Genomic DNA, 16175 nt, shown 5'->3' with positions numbered 1-16175 from the left:
AAAACAAAACAAAAAAAAAAAAAAAACGAGAGATTTTTTTTCTTTTCTTGAAAAAGTTGTTGGCCACCCGGGCAGAGATGTTTTGTAAGCATGCCGGGCAGACGTTATATCAGACACTGTATCAACATTTTTGATTTTATGGTCTATTTTACTCAGTAAAGCAAGGTGTATCTTTTCCAAAAAATGCTTATACTCTCCATTTACCCCAGAAAAGGAGTCTAAAACATTTGAGGCAGGGGCCACCAACCTTCTTGAATGTGAGATCTAGATTTTTCGTCTCTGATTAGTTTGAATGGCTCCCAGTTTGATAAACATGTCTACTATATCAACCTACTATGGTATTACCACGTATTAATTAATAATGAGAAGTAGGGTTGAAATGGGCTCAGTCAACCACTAAAATGTCTGCCTTATAGAAGGGCACCGACTTACATTCATAAATAGGATTTTAAGTATTTAAAGACACTTTCATGCAAGTGAGAAACCCAATTTCCTAGCAAATCACAATGAGCTATTTTTGCTCAAGTAGTCTTGGTGGGCTATCTGGTGACCCCCTTTTAGGGTGGTACAACACATTTCTACAATAAAAATAATGAGCCTTTCTTAATCCTCTTATTTTCAAGTACAGTGCAACCTCGGTTTTCGAACGCCTCTCAGTTCGAACAAATCGGAGTCCGACCAAAAATTTAGAGAAATTCTTGCTTCGCTGTTCGGTCAAAAAATCGGAGTTCTAACGGCAGTAATGCGTGAGTGCGTACGCTAGGATGCGATGCTGAGCGGCGTACGGGTGTAGATCGCTCTTTTCCTGACCAACTGTTATCGCGTGCGGACGTGCTTCGTTTTGCTTTCGCTTTTAATATAGGTGTACGAAGTGTTTTAGCCCCTAATTATGCCTCCAAAGAAAGTTGCTACAGGTGAAAAAAGAAAAGTAGTGCATACAACTATTGAATTTAAGAAAGAAATAATAGCTCCACCGTCCACCTGCGCCTTCTGCTGACCACCACAAAGGTAAGAAATCCTATTCATAATTCTTTTCTTTATTTTTTATTTTTACATTTACGTTCATGTTAGCGTAATCTTTCGTACGGAAGATTACGATAACGTGAACGTACGATTAGCCTGGGTTAGCTTTATGTTTACGTTGAACATTCAGGGTGTTGGAACGGATTAAAACGATTTACATTATTTTTAATGGGAAAAATGATTTCGGTGATCGAACAAATCGGTTTTCGAACAGGGTTCTGGAACGGATTATGGTCGAGAACCGAGGTTCCACTGTATTATGGTCAAAAAAAAAAAAAAACTGGGGACTTCTGTATTGATCTATTTGTAGAATTTGGGGTATACTTTAATACACACACAAAAAAAAACTCTAAAAGGAAAAATGAATTTTGTTTTTTGCAATTATTTCAGCATCTTTGTACTCGTAACCAAACAGTTCCTCAGTATCTTGGTTCAGATTGTGTCCGGAATTCAACCGATGAACAGATGGCTACTTTGTCCTTTGGTTGCAGGATGACACGCGCAGGCAAGCATGATTACATCCGTCACGTGACTCATTTTCTCGCAAGTTGGATTTTTTTGAGAACCGTCCAAGCATCAAATGAGAGGAGCGGTGCTGAGAAAAGCAACCCAACTGGTCAGGCTACAGTCATGGTCTTGAGGCTGGAAAATAAACAAAACCATTAGTAGGGAAAGAAACAGTTAATCACAATTGTTAATTTATCTTTGTCGGTGAAAATAGTTGCTGATAATAGATTCATTTTTAGTGTTTTAAAGATAAAGGCACACGATAGTAATATTTGACAATCAGGGTTCCTACAGCTTAAGGCAAGATCAATCCAAGACTTTTTACTGCCTTTTGAAATCAAATTTAAGACCAAGCAACAAAAAAATCCCAAATACTTGCACAGAAGACATTGTGCCCCGTACACATTACCTGGCACAGCTTTTTAGCCGTGGCGAAAAAACCTACGTCCGACAGCCACTTCCTATTAAATGCACACTTTCCCATGGTCCAAAGTAAACGTCTTTGTCCAAAGTTGCGATGTGTATTGTGGGTAGACCTAAGACATGCGTCTGCTATGAAGAGCCCGACTGAAATCACATCACCGTTTTGAGAGTTCCATTATGGTGGTCACGCAACGTCACCACAAAAGTAAATCGGTGAATTACTAAAAAAAGACAATTGATCAATGTTACTAAATCTTTTTAGTTTCCAAAAACATAAATCCTTTTAATTTGTTGACATTTTTAAGACTTTTAAAAATTGGATTTTAAACATTTCAAATCCAAATAAGGCCTTATTTTTAGAATAACGAATTCAATGTATTTTAAGTCTTTTCAAGGATCCGTGGGAACACTAAACACGAGTGATTGATGCTAAGAACAGAATGTGAATTGGCAAGGACTGATACTAAGGATTGGCTTGACTGGCCTTGTACTTTGTTTAAGATCATTGTTGTTTGTTATTTAGACTAATATGCACGATTAACCTCCCACTGTCAATATTGACCAAACATGTTGCTTTCATTCCTACACCCTTAGGGCTGATCCAATTTTTGTAACACAGAAGATTTAATTTTTTAAAAAAAGGGCTCAGAGGGTGGACCTTTCGAACAGATTTGGATTTTTTTGCGTCTCGAGTGTTCTTGGTCCAGTATTCTCCAGTTTTCCTTGCAAGTTCCAAAGTCTGCTCTCCTTATTTTGAATGGCTACTAAATCACTGTATTTATTTGTGTACAACGCTCAGTAATGAATAATACGCACCCCTATTTCTTCATGAAAAAGCCTTATACGATTTTGTTGCACTTTATCTCAGCTCAAACTAAGCACTGTGGGTTGAGAACCATCTCACCGGAATTTAAACCCAGATCCTGACAATGAGAGTGCCGATTTTTAATCACTAAACCATTACTTTTCTAGATGACACAGGAGACGGATTAGGTTTGATCTCATCATCACACTATTTTTACTCATTGTACCGCGTTTCTGAATACATGGGAACATGATTAAAATCATTTATTGACACTGAATGGGAAAGTCATTCAAAAATATATTGTAGATTTTATTTTGGTATAATGTTCATAGGTTACATTGTCGATACATGATTTTAATCATTGGCCCCACGTATTCAACGTTTTCCTATGTCATCTATAACTTAAGTGGTCAAGTGATTAAGAATTAGTGCACTCGCCGCTGCAATCCGGATTCAAATCCCATTGCACAAATGTGGTCAGTGATATTTTTCGTAAGATCAATCAGTGCTCAAATACGATAACGTGCTAGAGTAAATCCTGGTGTATAATGCCAACCCAAACTGTGAGTTCTTTTATGGGTACAATACAGTGTGCGTTATACATGAACAGGGTTGGGAGGATTATTTAAAAGATGTAATCCGATACAGTTACTGATTACCCGTTGAAAAATGTAGTCCATGATGTAATCTGAAAATTTTGATATCATGAACATATACTATAAATATAATTAAAATGACTACATTTTGTTTAAGAAAAATTAACAGTGTAACCTTGAGAAAAAAATAGAGGAAACCAAGATCAGGTAGTTGCTTGTAGTCCCCCCCCCCAAAAAAACAATTTTTACCACATAGTATAGTGTACGGAGCAAAATCTAAACTTTCTCTTTCATATTCAGATATGCTTGGTTTTAGTTCACTTTAAGAGCACATCAAGAACCCAATATTGTTTAAAAACACGCGAAATGTCCGAAAGTGTGCCTGGTCTGTGTGAAATCTGAATGAGACCGCCGAGAAAGAGAAGCGAACCGACATTGTAAATGTAAACAAAGCTAATGCAAACGAGGAAAAGACTAAAAAGAGTTAAAAATAACAAACACGGAATTCAATATTGTTCCGTGTAGTGTGCAAACCTTAGATAAAATTGGAATCCTGTAAAGTAATACTTATTTTTACTAATTGTATCTGTATATCAAGTCTTTTTATATAACTATAATGCAATACAATTACTTTTATTTCTAATTCCTGATTACGTAAAACCGTACAATGTATAACTTTATTCCTTAAGCTTGTACACAAATAAAGCATCGACCGGGGGACCACATGCAGCCTGTCGGGTTTTTTCATCCAGCCCAACAACCGAAAATGGTCAAAACATTTTGCCAATACATATAATAATAATAATAATAATTTCCTTTGTATTGTCATTCTTTGTAACAATGTACACAGATTGAAATGTCGATACACCTGACCCGTTGTAGCGAGCCGATGCAGCCGCAGCCAGCAGAGGGCGCCGCCATTTTACCAATGTTATAAGTCTTAGGAATGACTCGGCCGAGGCGCGAACCAGCGACCTCCCAGTCTCAAAGCGGGCGCCCTACCATCTAGGCTACTGAGCTGGTATGATAGTAAATAAAGTAATACTTGTGAAAAAAAATGGTGAGACATATGTATCCCCATTGCCCCTTCAAAGAAAATACTACAGAAGTACTGCAAAAATACCACAAGTCGACTACAAAACTAAATGTCAAATTAATGTTTAGAAACAGGCACCTAATAAATGATCTAGCTTTCATTCTAAAAAGCAAAAATATAGAAATACTAGAAAAACTACTACAGTAATAGCAGTGTTCTCGTTTGCCCGCGACCCTGCGTCCTAGACGCATCATTTTTGCTGGGGACGCAACTTTTTTGACACAAAATTGTCATTATTACCCGATTACATTTTTTTTAAACAAAGATTTACCGCACTCCAAACTTTTCGTCAGGCATATCCAGCAGATGTTGTTTTGGTCTCGCGGTTCGAGTTTTCGTCTGCACGTCGATCTCGAGTTGTGTGGTGAAAAGTCTGTCTATTTTTAGAGAGCCGGCTTTTTCGGCTTCAACTCATTCAAGAGAGCCGGCTATCAAACAGCTTACTTGATTTGATGCATTATATTACGAATTATTATGTTGTATAAAGAAGTTAAGAAAAAACTGAAGTATAAAAGGAGAAAATGCAAAAAAAGACAGGTTTGTGGTTATCCCTTTAATCTGTATATTACCAACAATAATTTGATGCAGAAAATGAATTAATAATTTGATGATTAATCTCATCTCATCTCATCAGCCGTACCGCTTATCCTCATTGGGGTCGCGGGGGGGCTGGAGCCCATCCCAGCCATCTCCGGGCAGTGGGCAGGGGACACCCTGAACTGGTTGCCAGCCAATCGCAGGGCACACGGGGACAGACAACTCACTCGCTCATTCACACCTAGGGACAATTTGGACCGGCCAATTCACCTGAAATGCATGTTTATATATTTTTATTATATATTTATTATAGATTTGTATTATATATTTGTCACCGATTTACAATTTCAACCTCGATAACACTAAATTTTGGGGACCCATAGATCTCTGTTGGGACCCATAGATTTTTGAGCATGTGAGTCCCCGGGATTCATCACTTTTCAGAGGTAAAATAAACACTGTAATAGTATATTATAAAAATACCACAACAGAAATATTACAACATATATACTACAAAATTACTAAAAAAATAATACTATGGAAATACTAGAAACATTACAAAAATACTACTATAGAAATACTTAAAAAATAGAAATACTACAAAATACCACAACGGAAATATTACAAAAATACAACTACAGTTATAATGCAAAAATAATAAAGAAATACTATTATGGAAATGCTACGACAGAAATAGGACAAAAATATTACTAGTCATTTTACAAAATTAGTACTGTGGAAAATTACGAAAAAAAATATATTGTGAAATAACACAAAAATAAAATTACAGTTACACTACAAAAATACTACAGAAATATTATAAAAATCCAACTGCAAAAATATTACAATACAAACAAACTATACATACAGTAATACTACAAAAGTAAATATAGAATTAAGTGCATAAAACAAGAGACCTAATATATTATTTTGCTTTAAATGTGAGTGTTTCAAAACCAATTTGATGACAGGTTGCCAACAAATATAAAGAAATATAACATGAAGTAGTCTCTATTTATATTTATTCATAAATGAAAACATTGTATAGGTGTCCAAGATCGGCCACTATGGCCAAATCTTTTAACCCAATGCCGCCCGCTACTCCAAATAGTTGCCCGCCCATGGTATTGACTAATGAAGTGCTATTATTATTTTTTTGCTGATACATTTCATGATATTTTGCTAGTAATGTGTAGTCCCATCCCAAAGTTTCTTCATTTTCCTCATGTCTAGTTTTTTTGAGTTTTTTCCTTGCCCTCATGTAGGTTTTGGATCAGGGGATGGTATCATAATAGTCTGTGGTTTGCAGTAATCTGTGGTCTGTGCAGCCCTTTGAGACATCTTGTGATTAAAGACTAACATGACTTGACAAGTAATAATCACCTGCAGTCCATCCGTATTCAGCAGTTGCCCGTCTCTTTCTACCTCTCGCAGGTGGACACCTCCCTCACTGGGGTAACCTTTCTCTACTTCCAGGTGACATAAGATTGACGCAGACTTGAGGTAGACTAGGACACGTTGAGCAGGTCGCCAGTCGATGGCGAAGCTAAAAAAAGGAAGAAGTGGTTGCGCTTATGTCGGTTGAGGCAGGGTAGCGAGGGGTCACTTGCAAAGCCCACCTGGATCGCAGAGTCTGAATCTCAGCCAGTAGGTCGGCTTGACCCGCATAGTTCTCCACGATTTCCAGTAGGGCGGCGCTGAGCTGGGTCGAGCCGCCGGAGATATCTTCCTGCAGCAGGTTTACAGGGCTTGCCTGATCATATGACAGAAAGTCAGAATCAACATCAGAAATGCCAGAAATTACAAAAATCTTTAAAGCCTACTAGCTATAAATCTTTATATTTGCCAATATGCCACAATATAGCATTACTTTTGTCTAAATCAGTGATTCTCAAATGGGAGTGCTGTGAACCCTGGGGTACTTTAAGGCAGTGGTCGGCAATCTTTACTGTACTACGGACCAGTTTAATGTCTGACTTTATTCTTGTGGCCCGGCCCAATTATAACTTTAGTAATAATAACAATAATGAGCCCAAATGGACTATCCATTCACTAGACTCCTTTGGATCAGGATTACATTGGAAAAGGCATTCGGTTCTATCTCATCATCACACTATTTCTAGTTGACAATACCATGTTGTACAGCGTTATTTTGGCCAAACTCTTTCCCATAATGCTCAATTACAACATTGTACAACATGGCACCGTGAGTAAAAATGGTGTGATGATGAGATTAAATGTCATGTAGTTTCCCTTCTTATCTACAATCCTGCTAGACCCAGGTTTAAGGCTGTGTTTGTTGGACTGTATCAGGAATGGGTGCTTACTCTGTCCACTCCACGCGTCGACTCGGTATTGCAGTACCTCCGGGAACGGTTCATTCGCAATGATCACAGCAAGGCTTTCGTGCTAGGACCTTAGCTTGGCCTTTTGGCTGAGAGTAAGTGTCCCGGCTCCTAGGCTTTGTAGCGTGTTATGAACTGACCGATAACGGATAATGGATAATGAATAACGAAGATAGATCAATAACCCTTAAAAACCCCCCTTACTCAGCCTCTTAGCTCAGAGCAAGTGTCTCGGCCCCTTGGCTTTGTAGCGTATTATGATTTGACCGATAACGGATAATGGATAATTGATAAAGAATATATAACAATAAACCTTACAAAATCCCCCACCTTGATACCCGTAAACACTATTTTTTATCTTCATATTTTACCCTTTGTTACTTACATAAAGATAAGAAATGATGAAAAAAACATTTGGAAAGTTGAAAACGTTTTTTCCCTCTTGTTTTTATTAAAATAAAACACTTATTTTGAGGTTTTTTTTTACTTTTATATTAAAACAATTTACTGGTGGGAAAAAAAAACCAAAACAATAAGACAAGTACCATTACCTCCCTTGTTTTAAATAGTTTGTATTCATTCTGGACATTATTTATATTTTTGTAATAGAAACTTACAAATATAGTAAAATACAGTATAAATAAAAAAATACTTTTACCAATTTTTTAATCATAATATTAAAATTTTTATTAGAAAATAATCTCAAAAAGGAGCAACATTGTTAAATACATATTATTTCCCCTATTTTTGGGGGGTAAAATAAAGCATACATATTAAGTATTATTTTTGGACATTTAACTTTTTAAATGTAAAAAGAAATGAGGTGAAAAAAATCTGGAAGTTATGCTTTTCTAAAGATTCACTTGTATTACTTTGCTATATTTTTGTTAAAGTGAAAACACGTTTTTCTTAGCATTATTTTTTATTTTAGTCTTTATTTATAACAATGTACTAAAAAAAATGTGTACCATTGTCTAATAATTTTAGTTCCCCAAACAAATGTGAATTTCCCTTCGGGGATGAACAAAGTATCTATCTATCTATCTATCTATCTATCTATTTGTTTAAATCATTTTAAACATTTCCATTTATGCGCCTGAAAAAAAAGCTTAAAAATATAGTAAAATACAAAAATATATTACTTTTACCATTTTTTTGCCACGATATCAACTTGTTTTGCTCAAAAATATTCTGAAAAGTGAGCAAAATGTCTTAATTATTACATAATATTATTTTCCCTAATTCTTATAAGAAAGGCAACGCATACTTTTGCTGCTGACCCCTGGCCAGGACTCATTTCAACTGCCTCCTTGATGAAAAACGGCACCAAACCCGACTCAAGACTTTTTCGTACCGGATCCAGCTTAAGTGTGAATCGGTTGTTCTGGTTCCAGATGATTGAGACCCTCAACGGCTTCAGATCATTCAAAGCGGGATTTGCATGATTGAGGGGGCGTGGCCTCAGTTCCAGCGAGACTTCCGATTGGTTGAAGGACAGTAAGTTGACGTGTGCAACTTGCTGCACAGATTCCACGTACGTCTGCAAGCTAGCAACAGTACGCAGAGTTATTTCATTAACCACAGCATCTACAGTGCCAAGTGAAAGTTTTAGCCCCTCAAGAACTTTTGGTCAATTTGCCACATTTGCAGAAAATCTTTTGGGGTCTGAAATAGACCTGAAAATGGGGCGCATGAACATCTTCTTTCCAACATAACAACATGCCTAAACATAAAGCAAAATCTATAATGGAATTCTTTACAAATAACAACTGTACGGGTCAGGTGTATCGACATTTCGTTCTGTGTGCATTGTTACAAAGAATGACAATACAAGTATATTATTTTATTATTTTATTATAAAGGGGTTAGCATAGCCAAACCAAGGTCCAACCTCAATCCTTTAGAGCAGGGGTGTCAAACTCATTTTAACTCGGGGTCACACGATAGAACAAACATTCTCTCGAGGGCTGGACTCGTAGATTACAGAGAAAAAAAAAAGAGAGCGAAAGAAATAAGAGAAAAGAGAGGGAGAGAAAAGGAGAGAGGGTGGGACAAAGAAAGAGAGAGAATGTGAGAAATAAAAGAGATAAAAAGTGAAATAGTGAGAGAGGGGGAAAGAAAGAGAGAGAAAGAAATCCAAAGAGAAATAGAAAGAGAAAAAATAAGGAGAGAAAGAGAGAAGGGGAGAAAAAGAGAAGGGGAAAGCACGAGAGAAAGAGAAAAGCGAGAGAAGAGAAAAGGAAGAGAGAACAAAAGAAGGTAAAAATACAGAGAGAGAAAGAGACAAAGAGGAACAAAGAAAGAGAAAAAGAGAGAGAGTGAAAGACAGAGAAATAGAGAGTAAGATTAAAAGGGAGGAAGATAGAAAGAGAGAGAGAGAAATACAAGTATATTGCTTTGGCAACATCAAGTGGCCATATTTCAACCAGCAGCTCGTTTTTCTCTTGCGCTTCCCTCAGCTTTGTCTCACGGGCCGGATTAAATCCCTTAACCTGTTTGACATCCCTGCCTAAGTGCATCTGTGGAAAAACCTGGAAAAATGCTGTGCACAAAAGAACACCATCAAACCTAAAGAACTTACAGTTAAATAGCCAAAAAGACTTTTGGCTGAGATCGTGATCGTAAAAAGTATCGACCCAAAGGGGGCCAATATTTATGCAACACCTACTTTTTGGTTTGTTAGCACAATATAAAATCTTGTATATATTTGTTTTTTTTCACGATTGTGTGTATTTTGACTTTTTCATCTATAAGTTTGAAACCTGAAATGTGGCAATATGCCAAAAGGTTTTCGGCATTGTATAACTCATCGACACTCACGCCTCTCTGGAGCGCTGCCACGTCTTTACATTTCGAAGCTCCACATCAAGCTGCGCCTTCATCTGAGTCAGCTGATGATCGCGTACCTGCAAGGTTTTGCGTGCCTCGTTCAAGTTGACCTGTAAATGATCACGCTGTGGCTTCTGAACGACAACAGAAATGGTGAAATAAACAAATAAAATGAATCAATGTTCAGATTGGTTTATAGAGGTTGCATTAGGATTAGTCATTAATCATTGTATCCCTATACAGTGGCCCCTCTCACGCATGAAATTGGTTTGGTGGTTAAAAAGATAAGAAGGGTGTGGAGGACATGTGTTCTGGTACACTGTACAAACAAACAAAATATTGATGTTAACGATCTTGGATGAATTTAGCCTCAAGTTGCTTGCATGAAAGCAGGTTCAATTTGCCCGGCTCAGTTACCGCTGTGATTTATTCTCTACAGCTAGCTTGCTCCTACCCAGGGTAATAACTATCCATCCATTATCTGCACTGCTTATCCTCAGTAGGGTCGTGGGGGTGCTGGAGCCCATACCAGCTGTCTTCAGGCAGGGGACACCCTGAACCGGTTGCCAGCCAGTTTCAGGGCACACAGAGACAGACGACTCACTTGCTCATTCACACCTAGGGACAATTTGAACCGGCCAATCAACCTGACATGCATGTTTTTGGAATGTGGGAGGAAACCGGAGTGCCCAGAGGAAACCAAGGCAAGCACAGGGAGAACATGCAAACTCCACACAGGATGGTTCGATCTCATGACGTCAGAACTGTGCCGCACACACGCTAACCACTGCGCTGCCCTGCTGCCCCGGCTAATAACTAGACAACAATTATCTCAAGCGATACATCTGGCACTTTAACTGTCTCATACGAGTAAAATATTTGGGTTTTATAGCATTTCCATGGACTACCTTCATATGTTGTATTATTTTAACTATCCCGCATTGAAACTTTACATGAAGGCAACACTGTATTGTCATTAAAGTTTTAATTGCAATAGTCGCGTTACAGCCATGAGCTTTATTGCTATGACAATTAGGAATGCATGTCGAATGGCCATCAGAGCTTTGCTGAATATGTTTATTACAGCGATTATTGAGATCCTTAAGAGAGACGCACAATCTTGCAAAGATGGTATAAATGAAGCTTTTGACAAGGGTAATTTGTATAGGTCCAATTCCCATTCATCGATTTTTGAAGAAGTATCAATGGGGAAAAAAACAAGAAAAACAAAAAAAAATCAAAAACAAATTAGAACTTCAATTTGAATTGAGAAACCGATTAAGCCCAAATGTGCCAGCCGGACTAGTTCAAGCGACGCTTAATCAGTCAGGCTAGATTTCTTCTATTCTACTTTTGTGAAATATCCTCTGGTTGCTATTGTAACATTGTCACATCTTAACTATGTTGCAGATTACCATTTCCCCCCCTGGTTGGCTAGAGACGCAGGAAAATATTAAGGCCGTCCGTCATTTTGACAAACACACGATCATTTGAGATTTAGAAAACACATGAAACCGGTGACGACAATTCTTCAAAACATATTTTCAACAGAGTGCTTCAAAATCTTATCATGAAAAAAGTGTTCCTTGGCTCAAAAAGGGTTGAGAAACCCTATACAGATACTACCCGACCTGCGAATGAGTTCTGGACGATCGTTCGTAAGTTAAATTTGTTCGTAAGTTGCTTCAGTGCTATATTTTGTATGTTTATGGTTTAAATAAGTATGTTTAAGGCTTGTATAGGTAACCTGTATTGTTTTGTACTAAAACATAAACATTTCATTAAATAATATGCTCTATAAAAGATAAATAAAGTTAAGTTTAACTTACTTTTGGGAGATGTGCTTCAAGAGATCCACCTCTGTGGTAAAAAAGTGGCCAAAAAATAGCATTCCGACTATTTTCTCAACCGCATCAAGCTTTCTTATTCCACTTTCATTTCAAAAGAAACGGTTTACCTCTTCTTTACAATTTACACCACCCATATGGATGGATGCACGAGGTATTAAACAATAAAAATGTCGGAGATAGAGTAGCGTAGAATGTGAGGTGTGCGTGAATGATGTCAGTAGGGCGACAAATGTCGCGAGAGTTGGTGCGAGAGTGTGGGAGAGCATGAGAGTTTAGTTTTGGAGAGAGTTCGGTGTGTTTACAAAGAGACTGTAAGTGTTTCTGAGTATTTTCCATGAAGGAGGAGCAATCCATTACCCACACAAAACAACACGCTACATTGGTGGCAGTGGCGGGATTACAAGCAGGTGAAGGAGAGATGTTTACACACAAACTAGAAAGAGGAAGCGGATTTTTTCACTTATGGGTGGATGCTGGGTGACCACAAACAACGCCACACACCGGGAGCGACAGAAAGAAGCACTACAGTAATGTCCTCTACTCTGAAAAAGGTGCACACGATACAAATTCTAACTTACAGCAATGTCCGAATATTTTTCGACATCCCCAAAAAAATGTTCGTATCTACCGTTTTACGCAAGTCGAATGTACGTAAGTCGGGAGGCGTCTGTACTATTGAAAACAAACAGCACAACTGAAAATTTTTTAAACAATACCAGCTTTCTCAATAAAAACTAAAATTATGTACTGGTAGTTGTTTTCACTCATTAAAGAAGGTTGAAAACGAGAATATTTTTAGGTTTGCTTAAAAGGTTTAAACAAAAAAAAGTTTTAAAGATAGACAGGTAAACTTAAGTATATTGATTACTGAATCCTAAAAAAATCTTACTCACATTTCACACCTCAGGTGTTTGTGTATACCTTTTCTTGCAATTGTTGCATTAGTTGTGTGACTTTGTTTCGTTTCTCGAGGATATTTTGTTGCAGAGTGTCGACCAGATCCTCCGTGTTCTGCGCTGTTGCCCTGCTTTCTGTCTTCAAAGCTTTCCAGCGGCGTCGAGCTCCGCATTCTGGGGGTCAGGAAGAAGACTTAAGTCGTAATAAATTAAGAGTGCTTCTTCCAATTCAGGGACTGTGACTTAAGCTTTTTCAAAATGTAAGTTATGATAATCTTGTCAGTGTACGAGAATGCGATCACAAATTCTTTAAGTACGAAGAAAAACGTATTTAATCTTGAATACACATTTTTACTAATTGGTGGGAAGACCCTGTGGGTGGGACTACCTGACTGTGGAGGACATGGCTGTGTTATCAGTTGCTCAACAGATTGAAGGCCTTCCAGCTCACACATCATGGAGTCCAGAACAAACAGCTGACGCCACACGACCTTCTGTACTCGTCGCCTGTCCTACACACATTTATAACAAATGATTATGTGAATGTTCTGGGAGGAAACTGTCTGGAAATGATGATGAAAACCTGGAGGAAGAGTAATTTCTCTCCTGCTGGGTCCAGCTCATCCCCCTCATTACATGGCACCGTAAGTGTGGGGTCACTGCGCTGCAACACGCTGACAAATATACACATACACTGTATTCGTAATTGAGTCAACAAAATCAAACACATTGTCCAAACATAGCGCAAGATTTGCAATCGATGGAGTTTGTCCTCCAAATTTGGTTCAATAGTTGGGTTTAAGTGTGTTTTTATCCCAGATGAGCTTTGGTGAGAGACAAAAAAAAAGGTCTGGGGACATGCAGTCAAACAATGGACTGTTTGCCAGGTAATAGAAGAACATCTTAAAAGCAAGTTAACAGGTTTGGGAAGTACTTGAAGGATCTTATGTTCTGTGTCTCTTTGAATTATTAACAGGGGGCTACAGAAGATGGAGGGGGTATGTAATCCCTCACAACTTGCACTTCGAATTTAACGGCCTCAGTGAATCCCGGGTTGAATAATATTACGTGATGTGTTATCCATGATCACGTATTGCTGCGAGCGCGGGGGGGCAGCTAGTGCCACTTTTGGCGTTCTGTCTATCCAAAACAGAACTGTAGCCCAGCTAAAATGAACTGCACCGTTTTGGCCGAAATCCATTATCCCCAGTCAACCGTTGATGCAAGCGGTGTTAAATATTGGGGAGGGGTCTTATTTTTTATTGTTTGCTTCAAAATATTATTTTGTTATTGCACTGTTGTTACGATCAACTATTTTCGATTGTTACGATGCATCTCAAAGCTGTACCTTGTAAATATTTGATCTATTCTGGCATTTGTTGTCGTTTAAGTCTTAATTACATGTTTATTCTGGCGTGCCATGTCAAATCTTGCCGTAAACAATGTTTACTATATTGTTATCTGTTATGCCATACACGAAAATAAGGGGTTATTGTATTTTAACAGTTGTACATACATTCTAAATTAGGACAGGAATCCAGTCACTAACAACGTTTAGAGGTATAATATAACGTAAATAAACGTTTTAATTCCGTAGCACATCCCAACGAGCAAAATTTCTCCCAACGACGATCTACGTTATAGGTAATTAGGGTACGACATGTAAACGTAAAAGATTCCTTGAGTGTTTAATATGTTAAAAAAGGCTTTTAGGAATATAGCACCGAGGCATAAACTTACGTTTGTACAGCTGACATTTTTGAATTGTCCATTTGTTTTCAAATCCCCCGCGCAATACAATCCGTCGCATATCGATGACGTCATATGTATATGGACAAGTGGCTTGTTGTAGCGTTATATTGCGTTCGGAAGGAAAACAATATTCATGGGATAGACAGTTAAAATACAACATAGGTTAAAAAGAAAATACTTAAAACATATTTTCCCCAATCTTTTTTGTTAGTGTGGGCACCGGACACATTGCTTTTGCAAAACTTTATTGCAACAGACATTAAAAAAACATGTTTTCCACATCATTAAAAGTCGCATTCAACCTTGTTTTTGATATCATGGTCAAAACATTTCGAAAAAAAGGGGAAATGAACAAAGGAACAAAAAGTAGCACACATTGTATTCCTATTATCATAGGTCAAAAATGATCTGATGCTAGACTCACAACTTAATTATTTGAATGTTGTTAAGAAAGTACTTTAGGACCATAACAAAAGACAACTACAGTACAAATTTGTATTTTTTGAAATAACCATATAAGGAGTGTTGGGTCGTCTTAATGTCTCTCGCCCAACACAATAATAATAATAATAATAATAATAATAATTTCCTTTGTATTGTCATTCTTTGTAACAATGTACACAGAACGAAATGTCGATACACCTGACCCGTTGTAGCGAGTCGATGCAGCCGCAGCCAACAGAGGGCGCCGCCATTATACCAATTAGGTATGTCTCGGTCGAGGCGCGAACCAGCAAGCAGGGGAAATAAAAAATAAATGCTACCAAAACTTGAAAAAAATTACTTTACTTGATAAATGTTAACGTGATTGGTATTTAAGTATAAAAAATATATATTTTCTTGATAGCCCTTTGAACATGAAGTGGGGGTGAGGGCGCACATATTCTGAGTTTAAGATACCGCTGGTTGTCTGTGTGGTATCTGAATATTCGCAGAAGACAAAATACTACGATGAAGTTGATAACCACCGTTTTGATGATAGCTCGGTCAAGACATCGGAGACAAGTCAGGTGGCGGCTGAGATTTGAAGATGTCCAGCATTAGTGCTGCCAAACAGAACAAATGTTACATTTATGCAAATTTACACAAATAAAAGTCACTGTACCTGAAATGAAGCATGTTATATTGCTGTTGTATGATTTTGCAGGTATAATTTCGGCAATTTCAGGTGCTCACACTTACTTGTGGTGTCACACAGGCCTCTTATATCTCCCAAAATGGGATCCCTGTCAGTCAAAAAATGATTGAACTCTTCTGTGCCTGGTTCCCCTTCGATCGGGCTCTCCTCCAAACAGTCCTGTATTAAAAACCAGACACATTCAAAAACTGCCTCCTCCCCTGCCTTGATTGGCTGCCTTTTGGTCACACTCACTAGTAGGGCATGGCTGAGCAGGAGCTGTTCTTCAAGAGATGGGGTATCTTTGTCGATCTTGTGACGTTTGTCATCTGCCGCCATCAACTGGGACAGGACGTCCTGGTCCAAATCATGACCCCTAGGGCACATTATTCTGATTAT

General features: G+C 37.9%; 2 protein-coding genes across 5 annotated transcripts in view; both read right to left on the bottom strand.

Moving 5' to 3' along the window:
* Nucleotides 1-1335: 1335 nt before the first annotated feature.
* On the bottom strand, nucleotides 1336-14745 carry LOC148357728 (uncharacterized). 3 transcript variants are annotated; one of them, XM_088346440.1, is made up of 9 exons: nucleotides 14648-14745; nucleotides 13491-13581; nucleotides 13296-13419; nucleotides 12933-13081; nucleotides 10153-10295; nucleotides 8687-8879; nucleotides 6607-6740; nucleotides 6371-6533; nucleotides 1336-1665 (listed from the first exon to the last, which is right to left on the bottom strand). In XM_088346440.1, exons 1-9 carry the CDS (start codon nucleotides 14677-14679, stop codon nucleotides 1600-1602), a joined length of 1095 nt encoding a protein of 364 aa, XP_088202566.1. In that variant the 5' UTR covers nucleotides 14680-14745; the 3' UTR covers nucleotides 1336-1599. The 3 variants fall into 3 exon arrangements, with proteins under 3 accessions (XP_088202566.1, XP_088202567.1, XP_088202568.1); XM_088346441.1 differs by having other exon boundaries at nucleotides 10153-10271; XM_088346442.1 differs by having other exon boundaries at nucleotides 10153-10238.
* Nucleotides 14746-14887: 142 nt separating this feature from the next.
* The window catches only part of hif1al (hypoxia inducible factor 1 subunit alpha, like), a 21162-nt gene continuing 19874 nt past the window's right edge, over nucleotides 14888-16175 (bottom strand). For both annotated transcript variants that reach the window (XM_088346438.1, XM_088346439.1), the window contains exons 13-15: nucleotides 16032-16152; nucleotides 15842-15956; nucleotides 14888-15705 (exon numbers count right to left, since the gene is read on the bottom strand). In XM_088346438.1, coding sequence (XP_088202564.1) covers nucleotides 15647-15705; nucleotides 15842-15956; nucleotides 16032-16152 — 295 coding nt within the window. In that variant the 3' untranslated portion in view covers nucleotides 14888-15646. The remainder of the gene's footprint in view (nucleotides 15706-15841; nucleotides 15957-16031; nucleotides 16153-16175) is intronic.

This window comes from Urocampus carinirostris, chromosome 10 (assembly GCF_059441175.1).
Source record: "Urocampus carinirostris isolate Australia breed hairy pipefish chromosome 10, RoL_Ucar_1.0, whole genome shotgun sequence".
Lineage (NCBI taxonomy): Eukaryota > Metazoa > Chordata > Actinopteri > Syngnathiformes > Syngnathidae > Urocampus > Urocampus carinirostris.
The sequence above is the reverse complement of the archived record's forward strand: the minus strand, read 5'-3'. Positions and strand labels throughout refer to the sequence as shown.